Source organism: Mus caroli, unplaced genomic scaffold (genome assembly GCF_978045245.1).
Source record: "Mus caroli unplaced genomic scaffold, Mus_caroli_1 scaffold_3, whole genome shotgun sequence".
Lineage (NCBI taxonomy): Eukaryota > Metazoa > Chordata > Mammalia > Rodentia > Muridae > Mus > Mus caroli.
Window position 1 is genome coordinate 37388487 of NW_028227258.1, and position 24339 is coordinate 37412825.

General features: G+C 41.8%; 1 protein-coding gene across 2 annotated transcripts in view; it reads right to left on the reverse strand.

The window, feature by feature from the left end:
• Pde5a (phosphodiesterase 5A) overlaps window positions 1-23448 on the reverse strand; it is a 136142-nt gene extending 112694 nt beyond the window's left edge. The window contains exons 1-2 of one of the 2 annotated variants that reach the window (XM_021157938.3): window positions 22870-23448; window positions 2587-3175 (exon numbers count right to left, since the gene is read on the reverse strand). In XM_021157938.3, the coding sequence (XP_021013597.1) occupies window positions 2587-3175; window positions 22870-22991 (711 nt within the window). In that variant the 5' untranslated portion in view covers window positions 22992-23448. Of the gene's footprint in view, window positions 1-2586; window positions 3176-21581; window positions 22074-22869 lie in introns of those variants that run through there. The other variant, XM_021157939.3, reaches the window with a different exon arrangement.
• Between the last annotated feature and the right edge of the window lie 891 nt (window positions 23449-24339).

The window sequence follows — 24339 nt, forward strand, 5'->3', positions numbered from 1 at the left end:
CCCTGTCTCAGAAAAAAAAAAAAGGATAAAAACAACAGACACTTGGAAACTAAACAACACAAGAAATTATCTCATTCAGTAAAGCCAGTATTATCCTGACATCAAAACCAGATAAAGACACAATAAAAAAGAATAGACAGAAAGAAAATTAAAGACCAATTTCTTTGTTGAACACATGCAAAATTCAACAAAATACTTGCAAATTGAATTTAAAAACACATAAGACAATCATACACCATGACCAAGTGGGTCTTATCTCTGAAAGCCAAGCTTGATTGAACAAAATCAAATACATGAATCACACACATAAAAATAAAATAACATACTTAAGGACAGAAACTCCATAATCATCTTGATTGTTCCTGAAAAGGCATTCAATGAAGTTTAACTTGCCTTCATGAAAAAGTACTGGGGATGTTAGGAATAGATGATGTGTACCCCAAGAAAACAAAGTTATATACAACAAACCTATAGTCACGTTAAATAGAGAAAAACTGAAAGAATTCCTCTAACATGAGGACTAAGATAGGATACCCACTCTTCCTTCTCTTACTTAATAATTTTTGATGTCTGAGCAATTAGACAAGAGAAAGGTAATATAGGGATAAAAACAGGAAAGGCAAAAGTCACACTATCCTTATTTACAAATAACATGATCCTACACTTGAAAGACTATAGAATCTACCAGAAAAATATCTACATCTGATAAACACTAGAAGACAAAAAGACTGTCTCTTGGACTGGCAGAATTGATGTGAAAATGCCTCTCCTACCAAAACTAATCTATAAATTTAACTCAGTATCTTTCAAAATTCTGATCTCACATTTCACAGATTGGGGAAGAACTATCCAAGAATTTATATGAAACCACAAAAGACCATGAGCAATCCCAAGCCAAAGCAATCCCTAGGAGTGAACGTGTAGCTGGAAGCCTCGCAACATCTCACCTCAAATACACTGTGAGGCCACAGAGATGAAGATCGTCTGCTATTGGCGTAAGAACAAACAGATGGACCAAGGGATAGGATAGAGGACCCAGATATAAGCTGAAAAAAACATTCCAACATAATCTTTGACTATAGGAGGCAAAAACATACATTGGGAAAGCCTCGTCAACAATGGTAGCAAAACTGGATATGCACCTGTAAAAGGATAAAATTAGATTCATATCTTTAACCTTGTTCTTGCACAAAGTGATCTGAAATGGACCAAAGAAACTAATTTACAAACTAAAATGAAGCCAGGTGGTGGTGATGCACCCCTTTAATCCCAGCACTTGGGAAGCAGAGGCAGGTGGATCTCTGAGTTCCAGGACAGCCAGGGCTACACTGAGAAAGTCTGACTCAAAAAACAAAACACAACAAAATAAATAAACGAAAAGCCTAAAATGCAGAAACTATGAGACGAAAAATAACAGAGAATGCTCTCCAAATTACTGGAGTAGGAAAGAGCTTTCTGAACAGAATTGGCATAGGATCTAGCCTCACATATCAACAGATGGGTCAAAGTGAAATTAACATTTCTACACAGCTAAGGAAAACTGCCAGCAGAGCACACTAACAGCCACAGAATGGGAGAAAAATCTATATCAGCTATACTTCAGTCGAGGGGATAATATCCAAAATGTATGGAGAACTGAAGAAGCAAGGAAATGGAACTGCCAATTAAGAACTGGGCTAATGAATGGAATAGACAGTTTGAAAAAAAGGGGGGAGGTACAAATGGATAATATCTATTGTAAAGTGTTCAATATTCCTAGTCTTTAGAGAAATGCAGATTAAAAATACTTTGACAATATTTCCAAAGTCAGGGATATAAGGACATAAAGTTTCCTCATATCTTTGCAAATAAAGTTTTAATATTAACGGTTGCTGTATCAGAATTCTGTCATGACCTAACCGCAACCATGTTAAAGTCCCCAAGTGTATCATCTGAAAGAAAGAAAGAAAGAAAGAAAGAAAGAAAGAAAGAAAGAAAGAAAGAAAGAAAGAAAGAAAGAAAGAAGACAAACAAAGATGGAGGGAAACCAAACTCTGGTACCAGTGAGGCTTTCAAAAATAGCAGTGACTTCTTGAGTGCATCCTGAACGAAGGGAAAAGACGGCAGGCTTGTTATTTACTTATTTTGATAGGGTTTATTTAGACCTATCATTTTAGAATCTCAGTTTAAAAATCACAAAGCTCATATAGAGATAGGTACATTATATATAATCCTCATATAACAGACATGAGAAGTATTCGCTCACATTTTACTTAATGGGAAAAGAAAATATTTCCCCTAGACCCTGCCCTTGACTAAAGTACTAAGGGTAGAAAACCTGGCATCGACAAGCTAGCAATGCTCCTATCCTACACTCTTGGCTTTTTTTGTTTGTTATTTTTTTTTAAATCTCCTCAATCCCCTGAGGGCTAGAGATTCAATCCAAGACTTTGCACACAAGCAGTCCAGCACTGAGCTACGCCCTGGCTTCATTCCAGTTTTAAATAACTATGCAAATGAATCTCAATTTCCCACATTCTCACCATTCATTCACAAGCACTGTTTGATGTTCTAACCACACTGTCCTTCCCATTGTCCCCTACTTACCTCATAGGCATCTTTGATGTTCAAGGGCTCACCAAAAGCTGCCACATGTCCCACAATGCCTTTGTTCCACTCTAAACGGATACAGTTATTTGAAGCTTCCTCCAGTGTTGAACCTTCAGCAACATCAAAGAGGCGGCTGATGAGGAATTTGTCTTTAGAGCTGTCCTCGCAGACAAGGAACAGGGAATAGCGATCCGCAGAGATGAGTCCATGGATATGCAAGAAAATTTTGTGGCACAATGCTGTGACATCCAAATGACTGGATATATCTTTTACTAGCTCCAAGAGTCTTGAGCACTGGTCCCCTTCATCACTATCAAATCTTGGCGGGGTTAGTGGCATCTGCTCCTTTTTTCCTGAGTCAGAGAGAAAGCTCACTGTTCCCTCGGAATCCTTGACAACAATGGGTCTAAGAGGTCGGTCAAATTCAGAGGCAGATATTTTTCTGGCTGGTGCTCCAGGGGTGGTATTATCTGCATGAGGACTTTGCTGCAGAGAGCAAGAGCAGGACTCGGTATGGGCTCGCATGCCTTCCTTACACACAGGGATGTTGTGAACTCTCTCTGAAAACCATGCGTTGACCATGTCTCTGTAGAACAAAACATGTAGACATCTTAAATATTTGAAGAAAGGAAAAGGATACTGTTTTTTTTTAAAGCTGCCAAAAATCCTGTCAATTTTATAGTCACTCTCTAATCTTTCTGGAAAGTATATATATATGTATACACACACACACACATACACACACACACATACACACACACACATACACATATACACATACACACACACACACATGGAGATCTCTATGGACGGCAATTTCTTTTATAGTCACTCTCTAATCTTTCTGGAAAGTATATATATATGTATACACACACACACACACATACACACACACACATACACATATACACATACACACACACACACATGGAGATCTCTATGGACGGCAATTTCTTTCTCTAAGATAAAATTACTTTTCCATATAACAAAAAAATACAAGAGTATTTGACTGTAATATTATCTGCTGTAGCAAAGACAAGCAGCATCCTGATTCCATTGGATAGCTGGCTATATACAGCATGACACCTACAAAGGAAAATGAGGCTGACTTTAGCAATAGTTTGTGTACTAACATAAATGATCTTTGTGGAAGCTGGGACTGGGGCTCAGTGCTAGAGTGTGGAATTAGCATGTTCTTTGCAGCAGCTTTACTTTGATGTGCCCTTTAAGGAACAGAAAATGCCTTGGGTCTTGCCCTGAGGGCCCTTCTCCCTTTATTCCACTTTGAATCAGGTCTTTCTTTAATTTTTCTCATCTCTTTAAGTACAATCCTTGGCTCCAACATTAAATTTTCTGGTGCTATTTTTCTCTTCCAACTATACATTTTCTACTTCTTTATTTTCTTACTTTTATTTTACTTTTTGCCCTACTTGCTCCTTTTCTCTGTAGACCTGTGTAAGAGCGATTACTAACAACCATGGGACAGAGTCAACACTAAGCTGTCTTGAAATCTCTTCCACCAAGAAACCAAAACTTTCCAATTTTCCTCAGGCAAATTTGTAGGACAAGGGCAGAATGTAGTCACATTCCTTGCCAAAATATCACAAGAATGCTTTCAGTGTAAAGGAATTTTAATCCAGTAGCATGCCTGCTCTGGCAAGGGATCACATCCAAAGATTTTCTAGGACTATATGATCTGGCCAAAAAGCACACACACCCTGGTATGTATGCTTCATAGTATGACCTTCCTGAAATACAGACAAACCCTTAGTACATGCCTTTAATACCTAACAATGAGGGGAAAGTTAGTTTGTAGAAAGAAGAAGCCATGCTTGAAAAGCAATGTCTAATTTAGAGACCGACAAAGTGATGAATCACGGAAAGATTTGACAGAATGTGTCAGAGATAGCATATGCTCACCTCTCACAAGAACAGCAGAGGAAAGAGAGGCTACCTTAAGAGCAGACAGAGGGGGGAGGGTGAAAGGTGATGTAGTGGAAATTTCATATAAGTGTGTGTATGGAAGATTTAATGGGACAGTTTGACAGAGACAGATTGCAGAGAAAGAACAAGCTACACACAGGTGAAAACAGAACAAGCCAGAAAACGAGGAGTTAAAAGATTAGGACATGCTGCCAAAGTTAGTATGAGGCCAAGCAAAGCAATCCAGTCAGACACAGAGAGAAGCCAGATTGAATCAGTCAGCTTGGAAGACTAGATTGTAGGGAGTCTAAAAGTTTCCAGGTCTAGGCCTAGGGAGAATTAGAACAAAGAAAGAAACATCTGGGCTCAGCTCAAGCTGTGCATTCTCATGACCTGGGTACCGATCTCATCTTGTCCTATCATCTGAGAATATAAACTAAATATAAAGTAATATTTACACTTCTAGCCCCATGCTAATATTGTTCCCCTCTGAAAACTCTTGAATCAAGCCTGCATAGTCCACACTGCTTCCAGCAGTACTGTCTTCCAAATCCTACTAAGATGGCTCATTAAACTTTGCTTATAGAAATCAAATGCTTTCCTAGTCCAAATTCCCAAAGTCTTCCATGTTCCTAAAAACATGTTCTAAAAAACTACTATGGTTAGGCCTGTCACAGCAATAGTCCATAGCCTAGTTTGAACTTCTTCTTAGTTACTGTTCTATTGCTGTGACAAAACACCATGACCAAGCCAACTTATATATGAAGGCATTTAATGTACAGCTTATGGTTTCAGAGGGTTAGAGTCCATTATGGCAGAGTAAAGGAGTGGCCGCTGTAATGGCTAAGAGCTTACAATTTGTTCAGCAAGTTGGGGCAGAAAGGCACACTAAGAGGGTGCCAGTCTTTTGAAATCTCAAAGAGTGATTTCACTAACACACTTCTTTCAACAAGGCCACAATTCCTAATCCTTCTCAAACAGTTCTACCAACTGGGTTCAATTATTCAAACATACAACTTTATGGGACCATTCTCATTCAAACCAGGCCTGAGTGGTACTGAAGGTAAAGTAAAACCCTTCTACAGCCTAGGATACTATCTCAACTTTCGTACCTCTTTCTTGACACTAGGGAATTTTGAGAAATAGTCATTACTATAAAAAAAAGTACCATTTTATTTAAGCCTGGTGCGATAGATATTAACAATTTTACTTTCTAAACTATGAAAGTAATTTAAATATCTGAACCAAATCCACTCTGCGATCTGGTGGCAAAATCATGTCTCCTATTCCTAGTGCTGTGATGTAGAAGAATATCGACTCCCAAGAGTACCCATCACCACCTGTCATGAAGAAGGTATCTTAATAATTTAAGCAAATTTGAAAGTCAAAACCAAATTTAAACAATGAAGGCACAAAGAGAATATAACCATTTATGATAATGCATCTTCTAATCCTCTAGATTGGGTATAATTAATGCTACATTATAAATATACAATTAAAAAATATTAACAGAGAGAACCCAAAGGAAAAAATATTCTTAAGGATAATATCTTTAAAAATATCTAATGAAATCTCATCATGTCTATATTTCTCTGGAAACAGGTCATATTTTATAAGTCAAAAAAGCTTTGCACTAAAAATAATATATAATGAGTACATTTGAAAAAATATTCATTTTAAGGATTTAGACTATAGAAATACCAACAGCAAAAATATTGGACACCTAGGTAATATTGGGTTCAGGAAAAACGAGAAATAACTATCTTATTGTAAATAGTATTTGAAATTTAAATTTAACTAGGTGTCTTGTATTTCATCTGGACACGTCAGTAATTCTATTTTTTTTTCCTGAAATTTGTGGTGAACAGATAAGGTCAATTTTATCTGGCATATCAATGAGTTGTCAGGCTGCCAGGTTACTACTTTTATCACTTAAAAACACACAAAAGATAGCCACACTGAATCTGTTTCTGATAACTGGATCTTTTCAAAGTTCTTGAACTAAATTATGTTAAAACTAGAGCATAACATTTGCTTTCAAACTTACATTTATAATATATTTTATAGGAGGGCAAATGCCCTCAAATTGAAATTTTCTTATAAGGGGAGAAATTATTGATTGCTAAAATTTTGGGGTTTATAAATTTTCAGTCTCCAAATCTGAGTTCCAATCATGGCATTTGTTACTAACGGGATGTGTAAGCAGTAATAAGGAACTTCCTTCTTTTGAGTTTCAGTTTCATCACACATAAAACACAAACCAACCATTCCAACTTCTCCTTTTCAATTCACTTTAAATGTATGGGTACTCTGTTCAAATGTATGCATCCCACACCGGTGGAGGCCAGAAGAGGGTATCAGATCCCCTGAGACTGGTGTCTAAAGAGCCACCACGTGGGCACTGAGAATTGAACCTGGATCCTCTGAAAGAGCAATCAATGCTCTTAACTTTTGAGCCATCTCTCCAGCCCAGGCCAGCCCCAACTTCTCTGCAGAAGGTAAAAGACACATGACTCTCTTCAGTGGATTAAAAAGTCAGAAACCCTACACCAGCACGAAGAAGATAATTCTAGATACAACCTCAACACTACACAGATGAGACACCAGCTGGACATGCAAGTCAAAGCAGAAACTCTACAATGTCTCTGGTAGTCAAGTTAGTACTTTGTAAAAATTTTTATTAGCATATATTAATGATATGCAATAAGGGTTTCATTATGACACAATCATTCATCGTATAACATATTTTGATTATAGTTACCTCTACATAGCCTTTCTTCTCCTCTCACTCCTGCTAATTCCTGTTCTCTTCCCAAACCATCCCTCTTCCCTTGCCAGGATTTCTTTCTGCTCTCTCCCCACCCCCACCTCTGCCTCTTTGTGGCCCACTGAGTTTAATTAGGATTGCTTATAGAAGTGTGGGTGAGGGGTTGTTTCCAGGAGCATGGCTACCTCACTAGTGGTCATACCAGTGAGGATAACATCTCTTCCTCTTCAGACACAAATTGGCAGCCTTGGGAAGGTGTAACAGGGGCTTCATGAACCCATCCCTCCTCTCAAACAGTGTGAGGATGGGTCCAATCTTGTGCAGCGATTATGCTGAGAAATCACAGAAGCCCAGGGCTCAAGAGCAACAGCCTTGCCATACCCACACAGAAGCCATCCATAACACCAACTCTTACATTCTTCCACCCCCTCACTTAAGACACAATGTTCCCTGAGCCTTGAAGACGATGATCTAGATATTTAGGGCTCAGCTTTCAATAGTGAGCTACTTTCAGAACCCTGGAGGTCAAATGTTTAGTGGTAACAATGGCTGCTGTATGGACAGGCTAAGGCCCCAGGACAGTTTATGTTATCCGCTAACCAGAAGGTCGTCTTGTGTTGCGGCCCGCCCGCGGTCCACAACACGAACGGTTCAACTGAGAATGGCAGTTCCCTGCAAAGAGAGGTAACTAGATAGGGCGGAAGAAACAATGGAGTCAAGACAAAACTCTGATCAAGACTCAATTTAATATTTCCAGACACTCAGTTTATAAAGGAAGGGGGAGGGAACCCAATTTCCCGCCAAGTAACTCAGGGTCCAGTAGCAGGACGAACACGTGTGTGCCTCCAGGCAGCAAGGTCAGGTTCCAGCAGTGGGTGTGGCAGGACGAATGAGCCGGTAGCTCCACCCTAGAGCAGGCAGGTTCCAGGCTGGGGGAAGGGAGGCCACATTTCCCCCCATTAGATAACAAAAATAAAAATAAAAAAGGGGTGGCCTGTGGCAGAAAAATTATCTATGTTCAATAGTTCTGCCTGAGTTCCTAGGGCTAAAGAAAAAACCTATTTCCGTGGGATTCCCTAACTATTCTAATGGTAAACTGTATCTGGCTGAGACTGTCTTAAAAGCGCTGACTGAAATACCAGCACTGGGCTGTAGGCTCTGACTTTATAATGCTAATTAGTGCTGAATAGGTAGCTACCTGTTTGCCTTTTAAGTAGGGCGTTGGAACCCTGGCTGAGTTTAGCTAAACAATTTTAGAATAACACTGAACTGATAATTATCCACAATTTTGGGTGACAGGCAGGGGAAACAGTGAGAAGCGATTAAGACTGGCTGGCTCCTAGTACAAGGCCAATTGGCTTTTTTATTTTTTGGGTGGGAGGCAGTGAAGGGCCTGCTCTTACAACAGCAAGGTCTCCAATCTCTCTCCCCCCTATTAATTAAGTTTAAATAGGCAATGCTCAACAGAGGTGATCAAATGATTTTCTCATCCGTAGATGAGTGGGCCTTTAACCTTGACTTGGGTGGACATTAACCTGATTCCTCCCGTGAGTATTGTAACAACTCACATCTGTGGCTCTTGGTATCTTTTGGGGAGGGGAGTGGAGACAAGAGGTGAGGTGTAGGCGAAAGAAAAGGGATGAGATAAATGATGGGATTATATTTTAATTAAATAAAAAAGTAAAATATATCCTCACCCCCCCTTTTCCTAAGACATGTTTTGGTGGATGGTATCAGAGGAAGGTTTGGGGGAAAGGGGTGCCTCTGTGGACCCTCGTGTTGTGGACCGCGGGCGGGCCGCAACAGTCTTGGGTCTAGCCACTGAACTCTTTTTGTTCCTCAACCTCTTCCCTTTTATGCAGGAGGAAATTCTCCTGAGTACCTCATCCCTGTGTGATGGGTAAGTCAAATTAGAACATGCATGTGCAAGCAATCCATGCTCTCTTCTCTTAAGGCCAGAAACCTAAGCAGAGAAAGGGAAAGTAGGGTCACCAGATACAGAACTGTGTTAGCTCCGAGATCCTTAACATCATGCTAATCATGGAGATGATGAACTAAGAAAGGGGCTCCATACAGTTCAGGCAATTAGAGAAGGGCCCATAACAGGAACAGGGACAAGTAAGGTTTGGTATATGCAAACTACATCCATCGTGAACAGTCTGGGCCATGGCCAAAGCAGCGACTTCAAGGGTTATCCTTCGCAGAGCACTTCTCTTTGCTTTCTTTGTTTTTGTTTTCATTTTTGAAGTACCGTTTAAATTACATAACAAACATCTGGGCAAAGGAAAACTACAAGCAATAATAATTTAGTATGTGGCTTTCACATACAAATGTATCTTCAAATCAGGATTCACACGATTCTGACTTTTACAAGGCTGTTAATAAAGGACAACCTACCTAGAAGAAAGCTAGCCAAGAAAAATGTAGTAAAATTTGATGCCGAAATTCTCATGTTAATATCCCACCCAAAAGCTCTCTCTCCTCACCAAATTACTCTCCAGTCACTCACTGATCTTACTACCCACACAAAAAAATGTTTATCTCATAAATGAACTGCATTATACATCCATTCAAGTGAGAGAATTAGGCTTTTGTTTTCAGTTTTTACAGTATGTCTTAAAATAACCAAAGAAAACCTGGAGGGTCTCAAAATGCTGGCAGTGACTACTCTTAGGTAACACCAATGGGTGACTACCGTTTAGATTTTCAAACTTGTTTACCACCGATGGTTTTTGGCTCATTAAACATATACTAAGTACAGAAAACACCAAAAGATCCAGACAAGGAGAAATGAAATCAAATGGAAGTTATCATCACCAGCAAGCCGTGAGTTCCTGCCTTGAAGGTGACTTGAGCCTTAAATCTCAAATCTTTTTAGATGAGGACTCTAATTAGAAATATATTATTCTAAGATTCTATTCTAGAGATGATACTTGGTACCTCAAAATGTCTATGCAATGATTTAATATAGCAATCAGTGCCTTTGAGAAAATGCTTAGGACATTTTGATTTCCTGAGGCTTTGTGTTGGTTTGGCTAAAAATGGCCCTCATGGGCTCACAGGGAGTGTTACTATTAGGAGGTGTGACCTTGCTGGAGGAAGTGTGTCACTGGGGGGGCTGGGGGGGGGCTTTGAGCTCTCAGATGCTCAAGCCTGGCCAGTGTGTCACTATGTCTTCCTGCTGCCTGTGGATCCAGGGGGAGAACTCTCAGCTACCTCTCCAGCACCATGCATGCCTGCTGCCATATTTCCTGCCATGATGGTAATGGACTAAACTTCCAATTAAGCCAACCCCATTTAAATGTTTTCCTTTATAATGGTTGCTGTAGTCAAGGTGTTTCTTTACAGCAATAAAGTCCTAGCTAAGACAGGCTTCTCTGTCACACATTCCATGATGCTGAAGACTGTGTGGGTGGAGAGCCAAGAAACACATCTCCAAGTCCGTAGCTAGCCAAGCTCCCGCAGCTGCAGTATATACTCCAGTATCTGAGAGTTGGGTCTCATAGTACACAGAAGCTGGAGTCAACTGTGTGGTGGTTACAGAAGACTTAAAGGAATATTGCAAGATGATTGGGTGAGTTGTCATTAATTTTTACAATGATTTTAACACCTGAAATTATACACAAGCAGAAATAAAACACTATACATTTCATTTTACATACCCTATATGCTTCCATTTAAAACAATATACGATAGAGTCAATTAACAGTTGAACAGACGGTACAAAACTAGTAATACTTTCTAAAGAACATCTAAATAAGTCTCAGTGTGGGGCGGAGATGTGGCTGTTTCTAGAGTGCTTGCCTACAGTTTTGGTTACAGTTACAATTTCTGTGATGAAAGCACCATGACCAAAAGCATCTTCAGGAAGGAAGGGCTTCTTTCACTTACACCTCCAGGGAACCATCTATCACTGAGGGAAGTCAGGGCAGGACCCCAAGCAGGGCAGGACCCGGGAGGTGGGAACTGATGCAGAGGTCATGGAAGGATGCTGCTTACTGGCTTGATGCCCACGAGTCGCTCAGCTGGCTTTCCTTTAGTTCCCAGGACCACCAGCCTAGGGAATGGTGCTGCCCACAGTGGGCTGAGTCTCCCCACATCAACACCAATCAGGAAATGCACCACAGGATTGCTCACAGGCCAATTAATGGGGAATTTTTTTTTTCTTAGCTGAGGTTCCCTCATCTGCAATAACCCTCGCTTGACTCAAAGTAACATAAAACAGCCCCCCCAGCATCCATGGATCCCCAGATCTGCACATGTAACCCCAGTTCTCTAGGGGTAGAGGCAGGAGGATCAGCCGTTTGAGACCATCTTGGCTACATGATAAATTAGGAGCCAGTGTGAGAATAATAAGAGCCTGGCTGAAATAAACACAACAGTTTTTAATTTCTCATGTTTAATATGTCTTGACTCACATCCTCTAAAGTTTTTATGGATTAGTAATACTTTTATAAAATGAAAATTTACACAGCCTACGTTGTGTGAAGACTGAAACCTCATTTTTCACTCAGGATTATTTTAATCTTAGAAAAGAAAAGGGCAATTTATGGCTTGTGTTTTTCATTTAACCAGACAAGTAATAGCTTCCTATTCACAAGTATTTTATCTATTTTTTATTTAAAGTAGATTTTTGTTTTTGAGCCAGGCATGGTGGCACATGCCTTTAATCCCAGCACTCAGAAGGCAGAGGCAGGCGGATCTCCATGAGTTCAAGGCCAGCCTGGTCTACAAGGAGTATTAGTTCCAGGGCAACCAGAGCTATTACACAGAAAGAACTGGGGGAAAAAAAAACTCAGAGAGAGAGAGAGACTTTTTTCTCTCATTAGAATACAAGCAGGTATATGTAGCAGATGGCCTAGTCGGCCATCACTGGGAAGAGAGGCCCCTTGGTATTACAAACTTTATATGCCCCAGTACAGGGGAATGCCAGGGCCAAGAAGCGGGAGTGGGTGGGTAGGGGAGCAGGGTGGAGGGAGGGTATAGGGAACTTTTGGGATAGCATTTGAAATGTATATAAAGAAAATATCTAATAAAAAATTACCAATTTAAAAAAAAGAAAAGAATACGAGCAGGTACTAATAATGATGAGAAGAAGGAAGATGATGATGATGATGATGATGATGATGATGATGTAATGAAGACAAATCAGAATAAGACAACACAATCAGAAACGAGCCAAAGAAAAAGCAGAAGAAACACATAGAGATGCTAAGATACACATTTGCACACACAGAAATTCCATAAAAACAGAGTCAGAAGCCATAATATAGCAAAAGATATGTGAGATTCAAAAACAAAATATCCAGGAAAAATCCTTGTGAGACAAAAAAAAAAAAAATCCTTCAAAACTACCACTTAGCTCGTTTCGTGTTGGCCACCCACCGACTGCAGAACTCGGGGCCTAGAAAGAAGCACCCGAGGCTTGATTCACTGACAGAACAGAGGGAAGCGAAATGTCACACATTTCACAACACACACACATTTCTGTCAGTAGCTCCATGAGGCAGTAATATCACTTTCTATCAGTCAAACTCCTTATATGGCTTCAAATGCATAATAAATAGTCTAGATATCTTGACAGTGAAAAATAAAACATTTTATCTATGTCTTATAGAATATTTGTGATGTAATAATATATAGAATATTATAGAATATCTTGGAATCTAGTGAAGTAAAGAAAGGAAACAGAAAATTTTAGTGTTATAAACCTAATAACTCTCTTGAGTTAAAAATATAAGTACAAAGCAACTAGCACAATGCATCCAAGCTATTGCTACATTTGTAAAGATTTGTGTATTTATATATTTGACGTATATAAGTGCTCTGTCTCCCTGCACTTACTCTCATGTGTCAGAAGAGGGAATCAGGTCCAACATGGATGGTTGTGAGCCGCCATGTGGTTGCTGGAAATTGAACTCAGGACCTCTGGAAGACAGCCAGTGCTCTTAACCACTGAGCCATCTCTCCAGCTCCCCAAACAAATGTTACTAAAGAATTTTGTAAATTGAAAATATACTGCAGTAGGTATCTTATAAAGATGTATGTATGTATGAATGAATGTAGGTATCATCCTATCATCTATGTATCTACCTATGCATCTATCTATCTATCTATCTATCTATCTATCTATCTATGCATCTATCTATCTATCTATCTATCTATCTATCTATCTACCTATCTATTGGCGTGTGTACCTGAGTATATGCATGCACATCACACACATTCTGGTGCACATGGAGGCCAGTAGAGTGCAGATCCCTTGGAACTAGAGTTAAAGTTGTGTCTGCTGATGTCATCTCTCCAGCCCCAAACCTAGTGTATTTTTGTTCTAGTACTAAGATCTAAGTGCAGCAGCCTAAGATCTAAACTTTCAGCCACTTTAAAAAAAAATGTCATTAGGATTTTATTTTAGAAAATTATAGACAAAAACTAAATTCACATTGACAAAGACACCCCATTAATGAATGTGCTTATATGGTAAGAGAGACACTGATCTCTTCTTGAGTAAGACTCCACATGGCATGAAATCTACGAGCTTTGGCTTTTCTTCCATTGAACTTCCATGCAGCATGATATTTAAGTAGCTGTAGTCAACATAGACTCAGGACTCAAACCCAAAGCAGCTCTTCCAAAGAATATGACATTACGTCTTTACTTGCTCTCGTTCTGCAATAAAATATGATTTCCTTCCCACAGTCCAGGAAACTAAATAATTCAATGTGCATAGCGATGATATAATTAGTTGACCATTAAATGTAGTATGTATTTTAAATCAATTGACTTTTTTAAATAATGAGAATTTATTCGATTTACTTAAGCAGGATAATAACTATTGTTACTTCCTCTGTTTTGTCTAGAAATCATCAAGGCTGGACTTGAGCTAAAGACTGTCTTAGTCTCAGCTTCCCACCATCTGGGATTACAGGTATGCACCATCTTGTCCAGTCATCCATTTCTTCCTTTTAAGTATTTAATTTAAAAATACCTTTTGGGGCAGGCCAAATGGCTCAGAAGTAAAAGAATCTGCCTCCAAGTCTCAGCATCTGACTTTGATTCCCAGAACCCAGATGATGGAAAGAGAGAACGACTCCCATAGGTTGACCTCTGACCTCTGTAAACTAACTGTAATGCACTTAAACACACAAACACACACTAAAATAAACATAAAAGCACCATTTTTACAGAAACTCTTACTATGCCAAAAAGAAAAATTTGCAATGTATTTTTTAAATTAAAAATTAAAAATGTACTCACCATATGATTAGTGACCCCACATGTTACCTAACTTTCTGAATCATACATAAAGATTATGAACTAAACATTTAATTGAGAAAAAATTACAAGAATGAATTTGAATGAAGTTATCTAGCCATATATGTTAGAAAATATGAAATAACTAAATCATAGCAATATTTTATTATATGATAATTCTATACCTGGACATACTTTTTTAACTTAATAAAAATGTTATCGGACATTTGGGTATAAAAACTGGCCATTTTACACTTTATCCAACTTAAGGGAAGTACTGAAGGCAAATTGACAGCACTCCTGGCCTTCAAGGATACTTACAGAGCAGTTCTTTGAGAAATAACTTTTGAGGAAGCTTTCTCGAGTGCCTTAACCAAAACAGAGGGAAAATCTGCAGGTGTGACTAATCCACCACACACAAGTGCACGTTCATGTTTATAATTACACTATGAAAGTGTCACGGTTTTGTCCTTTTCCATGTTCTTTATCCACCAGTTGTATCAATTCATCATTAGTACCTGAATTAAGAAAGAGCCTCCTCAATCCTCAGACTGGAAAGAATGGTTGTACACAAATCTGCTAAAATTATTTGTAAGGAAAAAAAAAACCACAAAAATAACTCCCATAAAAATAATGTTGGCTATGTTTCCTGCTCTTAGATCCTTATTTTATACAGTTTTAGTTACAATGTTTGCATAATTTGACCTGGATCCACTCACTCCTCAAGTTTGGAAAAATACAAGAACGGAACTGTTTAACTCGAGAAGCTGATGCTGTGTTCTCCTGAGAAGCAAGAGATGTTGGAGCTGCAGGAGACGGTCAAAGCTCACGTGTGTCGTGTGTCCTTCCTCCTCAGCCCCTCACCACTCCCATCTTCATAACCAGTGAAGTTGGGAGCAAAACCTCACGGCCTAATTCCTATACCAATTACCTTGCCAGAGCCTTGCACATCCCAAACCAGGCTAGCTCAAGCCATTAATAAAAAGCCATCTGAAAACGAGGAGTCCTTGAGACTTTCTGAAGTCCCTACTGTGATGTTCTGATTCTCATTTGTCAGAAACATGGGATGACTATCAATGTTTGTGAACACGTCTGAGTTGTTGTTAATTCTCACTGTGAAAATTATCAACTACCAGAAAAACAGCACACTACTAAGAACAAAACACTATTAAAGGACAGGGAACATACATTATCTCCTTTCATTGTCTTGAGAACTTTAAGGGTTAAAGCCCATCTGGTCGAAGTTACAGTCAGTAAGTAACCTACCTCATGTCATTATCTCAGAAAAATGGCTTCGGGATTGACGCCTAAGCTTGTCACATGTAAGGTTCCTAATTTCCATAAACAGAAACGCCGCGTTTCAAAGGTTGTAAAAACAGTGGCTCTAAACTGTGTAATGGCGCCCATCCTTGGGGGAAATCTGGAAACTCGTGGGAACAGATTTGATTTCACAGTCTTGGGGGGTGTGCTTGGCATTAAGGATCCATCTGGCCGTAAGTGTCTGGGGCCTGAGGATGTAATTCACCCTGCAGTTTTGACGGACAGCTTCCCAAGGCAGAAAAGCATCACAGCCAGATTCCAACATCCTCTTTTGAGGAACACTTTCCCGAGGAAAAGGTTAGCTGGCTATGAGGCTATTAAGGGAACCAGGAGATTTGAGGCGCCTCACTTCCTCCACAGTCTCTACTCTGACTTGGCTTTGACATGGCAATGAAATGAATCCTCTACCTCGTTTCTTCAGTCTTTGAAACAGCTCTCCTCTGAGAGAAGCTTTCCAAGACCGAGTCAGAGAATGCAAGAACAGCTTCCTGAAGTCTGATACTCATAACTGCCAAGTTAGAAGGGTCATTCTGGTTTGTACTTTTCCTTGCATTCCTAATTATATGTAAGAATGATTTCGCCTAAAGAGAAGCCTGCTCCTATCTGAAAGAAAGCATAGAAACCGAAGTCTATGCACTAAATAAATATATAGATTGGCTTGCAGTTTAGAAATCAGAGAAACTGTGCTGAGTGGACATTTATCAACCTGAAGTCCTAAGGGCTCAATACAGATATATTCTGAAGTTCTACAAAAGTGCATTGGCTTGGTATTTTCAAAAGATCATAGTTAAACCATAAAAGGGGAGGGGGAGTATGTCATAAATGAGTGGAATCTCCAAATTATTACCAAGTATTGCCCTTCAATTTTAGTGGGAGAGTAAAGTTAACATGCAAGCAGACTTTCACATCATATGAAAAATTAAATCCCAAAGTGAGTTTGTTGTGCTATAGGACTAAAGGGTACATGAGTGTTCCGGGGGGGTGAGTGGAAGAAGCGAGATGTTGCTAAGCAACATGCTGTGCTGTCCGTCACCCCACTTGGGGTCATAAGGACTTTGCAAGGGGCATTTGATGACTGCTGCCAATTTGCATTTGACTGTAGCTTTATCATTCTGTTCAGAACTAACTTAAAATGCAATTTAGGCCAGCAGTTGCCTAAATGTTGTAACTAGGATTAAAGTATATCTTTATATTAATTTTACTTTTAATAGTACCACATTCAACTTAACATTCAAAGGAAAAGAACTCAAAGATGGCTGAAGCAGGAAGGTTCTTACGAATCTGGAGATACATGGCTACACGGTGAGTTCTAGAACAGCCTGCAACAGAGTAAGGCTCTATCGAAAAAGAAAACAATAAAGGCTGTGGGTCTGGGGAAAGTCAGTACCAGATACTGCATCTGGCAAACTGGTCTGTGCACAGTAGCAGTTTCTATAGGGTTTTAAGGTTTATTAAGCTTACAGAGCCCTTCCCTTTACAGATTCCCAACCCTGACTTGCTCATAAAGGAGAATTGAGACTGTGGGTTACCTGTGGGAGTAGTCAGACTTCCCTACTCTCTTGGATACACTGATTGGTCCAGTGTAGGCAGATGACCCAAGTAAGGGAGGGGCAGTGTGGGGAGCACGGCCAAGAGTAAGAAGGAGCCTTTTTAACAGCACACATTTAAGACTCATCAAAGATGAGCTCTGCCAGCACACGAAGAAAGCATGCAAGGAAACAGAGCTGAGTTCAAGGCCAAAAGACAGAGGAATGGGTGAGGGAAAGACAGGCAAAAGAAAATACAGAATCTTAACAAGATTATCTGGTCAGGTGACCTCATAACTGATGCAATTGCTGGTCATTCCAATCAATTTCATAAGGGCTACACAAAGAAACCCTGCCTTAGTAAACCAAAGAAGAAGAAGAAAAGAGTATTTGTCAACATAGACAAATAGAAACTTAACACTCAATTTGTTTTGCCTACCTTAAATATTTGAATGACAATAATTACAAAACCCTACCATTCATTAAAAATGAATAGAGTCTTTACACTGAAAAGATACAACTTAAAATAAAATGAGTATAACAAGTTAGCAAATATTATAGAGCTAAATATCAGAAGAGTGAGTCACGTGGAGAGACTCTCTTCCCATGTGTGATTCCTGTGTGTGCAGCCCCCAGGAGTTGACCCCTGGAGAACCTGATGTGAAAGTTACTTCCAAGTCCAGTCATTGCTAGAGCAGCAGTCATCCTTGACCCACATCTGTGCCTCTAAGCTAATGAATGTTACAGGAAGCCCTGCAAAGCCTGCACACAACATTCAGAAATTAAGCATTGTCAGCTCTCTGTGACCAATCAACTCACTGACTTATTCGATTGCCCCATTTCTTATTAAGGATTTTTTCCATCCCTACATTCAGCTCTGAAAACAACAACAGAAGCCAACGTAACTTGAAACCCACAATTGAAAGTTTAATAATTTTATGTTTCGGATAGAAACAAATAAATACTATCAAGTTCTGTTTAGTCTTTCCTGTTACAAAAGAAATCATTCTGGAGCATTATTAAAATACCCAAGACAGCTTGAGCAAAGCAATAATTTGTGTCTCCAAATACGATAGAAGGGATGCATCTGGTAAAGCAAACACATTGTCTGCCATTGATGTGGAGGGAGTGTAAAACTTTATACAGTTTTTTTAGTTTAACTATCTTTTTTTTTTTTTTTTTTTTTTTTTTTTTTTTTTTTTTTTTTTTTTTTTTTTTTTTTGGTTTTTCGAGACAGGGTTTCTCTGTGTAGCCCTGGCTGTCCTGGCACTCACTTTGTAGACCAGGCTGGCCTCGAACTCAGAAATCCGCCTGCCTAAAAAGAAACAATGTAAGTGACTAGAGATCATCTATGATGATGGAATTATTTTAAAGGCAACTGGGGCTGAGCATGTACACGGTTCTCTGATGGGACCTAACTTGCCTACAGTGCTGGGGGCTGTAGATACAATCTCTAACTCCATGAAAAATAAATCGTGATACCTGAAGTATGCCAAACACCAGTGTTTCCAAATCTTAAAGTACTGTGAACGTGATATAATAGAAACAGTAGTAGTTTCTATATAATTTTACAAGTTTATTGAGTTTTCATTATAACATGAAAATCGTTTTATTTCAAGAGAGCCATTTATGATTAATCCTGCATGAAATCTACACATTTTCTTACAAATCTTGATCACATAGTTCAGGCTCTAAGAAGGATCTAGAGCTCTGAAAACATCACAGAGAGGAAGGAACTGGGAAATGCTGTTTGAAGAGCTTCTGTGGACCCTTCTAGGCAGGAAGAATTGAAGCCTAGCAGAATGCTTCCGGGAGGCTAGAAGGCAGCACAAACACAGGGACCACAAGAGAACACAAGAAAACTGGCCATTAGTGTATTAGTTCCTCTCGATAGAGGAACTCACAGTTACAGACTGGGCCAGTGCTCTGAAGATTACATTATTCTTAATACAGGCCTTGCCTTTAAAAATATGCTTACTAAATTGTTTGAACATTGTGAACATTTCTACTCCTATGTAATTATAGAAGCAGTAACCTTTTAGAATGGATAGCAATATTTATTTTAAGAATGGATAGCAATATTTATTTTACATCCTCCATCTAAATTTAACATATGTGCCTTACAAATAAAAATGATACATCTTTTAGAAATGAAGAGGGAGCCAGGCATAGTGGCCCATGCCCACAACACCAGCTTTTAAGTATTTGGAAAGCTGAGGTTCATTGAGCCTGGGCTACATAGTGAGTTCAAAACCACAGGACAACTTAATGAGACCTTATCTCAAAATAACAAATTTTTGAGTGCTGGGTATGATATAGCTCAATTGGCAGAGCCAGTGCCTTGCGTACAGAAGGCTATAATTAATTCCCAGTACTGCACCCAAAGGAATAAACACAAAACGTCAAGAAGAGAATGACAAAGAGTCCCATATACAGGACCCAGAGACTCAACTAATTCAGCACAGCTTTGTGGTATGAAATATGTCACACTCCTGTGACAAAGACCTGTACAACTTCTGTTCCTGGACTTTGATCCAACCTGCCATAAACCCTTTTAAGTCTCTTGTTTCCATTATATGCCAAATATTCTCAGGCTTTAGCCTGGCACAAAACAAAGCAATAAAATCCAACCACCTCACCCCTCCAAAATGAAATGACTTAAAACATCACCCACAATCATCGACCTGACCGGTAACTCATGAAAGGTAACGCTATTCAAATATGCTGTCAAGAATAACAACAGCTAATAAGTGGCTTCGGCACCAGGAAGGTCTTCGCTGTAAATGTCTGCATGTTAAAACCTCCAATTAATGCAGTCCTGGAGGAGTCTAAACTGCTTAGATTAGTGAGGGTGGAGATGTCCACTTGCAATTCACTAGGAAAACGATGTTAATTTTCATGCCAACAGATGATGTTATAACGCGTTCAACTTTCACACTCAAATTCATACAAATGGGCTGTGACAACTGAAAAGCTTCCATTCATCCCTTTGTTCAATTCCACGTAGAAGGCCCTCAGCCTACATAATAATTCCTAGATTGTTGTTCTTTATGTCAACAACTTCCTGAACTTTCTCCTTTTAAAAATACGAAGGCCTAAATTATTTTAAAGCATTTTACACTTTCACCTTCCAAATTGTACTCTTAACACACAGAGACACAGACACACACACACACACACACACACACGCACACGCGCGCACACACACACATACGTACATGCACACAGTACACACATAATGTCCTAACTTGAAAAAGTCTTTTGGGGCCTCAGAATATCTAATTTTACAGTTAGCATTGTAATTGGGGTTTTAATTGTATTTTTATTTGTAACTTTAATTTCTACTTGAGTGGGGGGGGAAAGGTAATAGTAAATGTATCAAAGGACTCTTTTTACTTTCAACTACAATGTTGCTACTCTTTCAAGGTTTTTGGAAGGTTTTAACAGTGCCCTAGCCTAGGACCACTCAAAAACCCCCAGTAAGCTATCCATAGTTTGTCTTTAAAGCGGAGAGGGTAAAACAAAGAATGGGTCATTTTTGCTGTATTTTTAGCTTTCAACTGTTAACAACAGCCCATCTAAAGAACACCTCCAAAGCATACTTTAAAACTCAGCCCTGCTCTCTGGCCCCTCCCCATTTTCTGTGCTCTAATTCAAAGGGAGCAGAGGATGGGAGTGTACAGTGAAAGGGCGCGGGAGACAGAAGGTCTCAAGAGTAACTAGTGACCCCTGGAAACTGGTGGTTCCCAGCAATCGATAATTCTAGGTCGACATGGTCTGTCTTGGTGCTTCGGTTCAAACTCCCTGTAATGTTTTAAAAAGAAACCGCTCTACTTTCTGTGTTATCATCCGATCCCTCTACGCTCAGAATTTGATGGGGAAAGGCTTAATAATGGGGGTGGGAGGTGAAAGGAGAGCTGGGTACTTAGAGTATATCTGGGCTGGAGAGAGCGCTCAGCCGTGAAAGGCTAGACTCACAAGCAAAACGCCGAAACTGTCCAGAAGAGGCTCCGTGAGAAAAGAGAGAAAACTGACCCCCATGTAGTATCTCCGTGAAAAAGCAAGGAGAGACACAAAGTCATACTGCCCATCTATCAGGCGGCTTCATCTCCCGCAGGTGTGAGGGGTGCCCCCGCCAGCTTTCGCTAACCCCCGCAGCCCTTCCCCGGACAAAGTGGCCAGCGGGATGTTGAAGGAAGTACCTCGTTTTGTCTCCAAAGGGCAACATAGCAAAGGTGGGGCGCTCGTTTCCGAACTCCTCGGATGGTGGACTCGGGAGACTCTGGGGGCCAGCGGAGTTCCGTGAGTGCCCGACCGGCTCCCCTACGGCTCCCGCCGCCTCTTCGCTGCGGGTCGCCGGCTGCGGACCCCGCGTGGCGTCGCCCCCTGGCGGGCAGCGCCCGGCGGAGTGGCGGCCGCGCTCGGGCGAGTCCCCACCGGCTCGTCCACCATCCCCGCCCGGCGAGAGTCGCCCTCCCGGCTCGGGCGGCCAGCACCAGCTGCTCGACGGCCGTTGCCCCAAGGCGCCGGTGGCGGGGCTCCAGCCCCTTCTCCAAAGCAGAGCTGGTTAGTTCAGCCCAGATCGGCGCGCCGGAGGCAAGCGCGCGCGCGGGCTTCACGGCGACTCCTCGAGCTTCGGGGGACCCGCCCGCCACGCACTCCGCTCCACCCTCTCGTCCCTCCGCTCCACTCTCAAGTCTGCGCGAGCCCCGACTGCCCGTGCAGCAGTCGGATCCTAAAGGACAGGCTCCCTCCTCCACGCCCTCCGCGGCGGCCTCCCGGCGTTTGGCTCGAGACCAGGAAGAACTGGCCTCTGGGGTGCTCCGGGTCCCCGGGTCCCCGAGTCCGCCCGGGCCGCCTCCCTCCCGCCCTTTGTGTGCGCGCCGCAAAGCTCCGCGAAAATCCTCCTTGCGGCGACGCAGCCAGAAGAGGGATGACCGGAGGACTATTGGGGGACCAAAGGCGACAGTCCTCACTGGGGGCGACCCGGGCAAGCTGCGGCACCCAGGCTTCCCGGTGGCCTGGTCCAGACTCCCGGGCTTCCCCGCCCCTCCAGGGTCAGAGCAAGCCCGGCAGGGGAGGAGCACGACCACAGGGACGCGCCCGCAGCGGTGCTTCCGGAGCCGCTGGGAAGGGGCTCTGGCTTGTTTTGGTTTTTGCTAAGCGGGCTTGGGAGGGAAACCGGGAGAGTAGAGGGGAGGGGAGAAGGCCCGGGAGAGTAATCTTGCTCCAGGGCCGGGTGTACGCTTTTGTTTTTAACTTCGTGGGCAAGTCGTTTCTAATCCGACGCCTCGCTTTTTAACTGTGCTCCCTTTAAGGAGAGAACTCCAGTCCGTTCTGGGACCGAGAAGCTACTTCCGAAGCAATGGGCCTGGGAACGGGGATTGTTTAATGTTGGACAGAGGGGAAAATTCAATGGTGGGGGAGAGAGATCAGCCCCAGGTCACGCTTCATGTCCCTGGCTGTGTCCTTTGTGGCTCCTCTTCTTACCTGGTGGCCTTTCTAACAAAGTAAGAGAAGGTAAAGTCCCGGTGATCATCCAGCCACGCTTCCACCCAGTCCGGGTCCCGCTGCTGCTGCGACCGAACGGAGCTGGGGCCCGCTCGTTCCATGGTGCTTGCCGCGCGTCTCTGCGGCTCGGAGGTGCCGGATTTCCACCTCGCCCGGTCTTTCTCTCTCTCTCAGAGGAGCAGGACAGTGTTCGAGACCCTCCCCTTTTGCCTTTCTTCGTCCCTGCAGTGTCTCAGCAAAGCCACAGAGACGCGGGCCGGCCCCCGAGCTCGCTCAGCCCCGCCCCTCCAGGTCCTCGAGGTTCCCAGGTGGCCAGCGTCCTCCTTGGGGTCCCGCGGAAACTGGCTTTCTGCATCTGCCTCGGCGCTGACTGGCGAGCCCTCCGGAAACCAAGTGGCCAAGGGACTTGCCACTCCAGACCGCCGCTGGGGTGCGCTGTGGGCCGAGTTAGCTTCCCTCTACGCGCAAAGGTGACAGTGGGTGGATTTGCAATTCCCAACCAACCAACTCTAGGACAGGAAGATCACAGTGAGGACTCATCTACAGCCCAGAAGGCAAGAGGCAGGAGCTTCACTAGAAAGTGAGAGAAAAAGTTAACGTGGTTGTTTTTCCTCGTTCTTAAGTAGTACAGGGACAGCCCTACCTTACTTTTCTCCTTAAGCAACTCTTGGTGGAGAGGACCCAGAACCTACCTCCCTCACAGCAGCCCTCCCAGTGACCCGAGCACTCTGACCACCGACCCTACAAGCTAGGGAGAGACGTGAGGAAGAAACCGCTAGGACAAACCTGCAGGTTCGGGACACAGTGACTTCCATCAAAACCACACCGGAGCTTAAGGCTAGCATCAGTTGTAAAGGGCATTGATTCATACAGCAAAGACCCTCCTTATGGAAGCGCAAGATTCGGTTAGACATAGGACATAAAAATGACAACCACCTGTCCTTGGCCTGTGAATTTTGAAGATAAGAATACCTCTACACGATTCTGCTGACTTAAGAACCCTAACACTAGCTACCCATGGACAACTGGGAACACCCAGTTAGCCTGATTTAAAATGGACTCATTTGTATTTAACTGGCATTGATACCTCAGAAATAGTATTGCCCTACGTTGCTTATTGCTGTGATAAAATTCCATGACCAAAGCAACACATGATAAATTATATTAGATTTTAAAATGACAGTTCTCTCCTGATATGTTACTATGACATTAAATATGCTTAGAGAATAGGGAGTTTCCCCTTGTTGGTGAACCCCACCCCCACCCCATATCTACACATTCCTCCTACCAGGAAGTCACCTGATTTAAAACTGAACTCTGGGATAATAGCTAGAAATTGGGCCTTAACTGTTTGTGTCCGCTCCCTCTAATGTTCATATTGACACTTCATTCTGGCTGAGTGGTTAAGAGTTCTTCCTTCGCCCCCCAGAGCTCCCAGGGACTAAACCA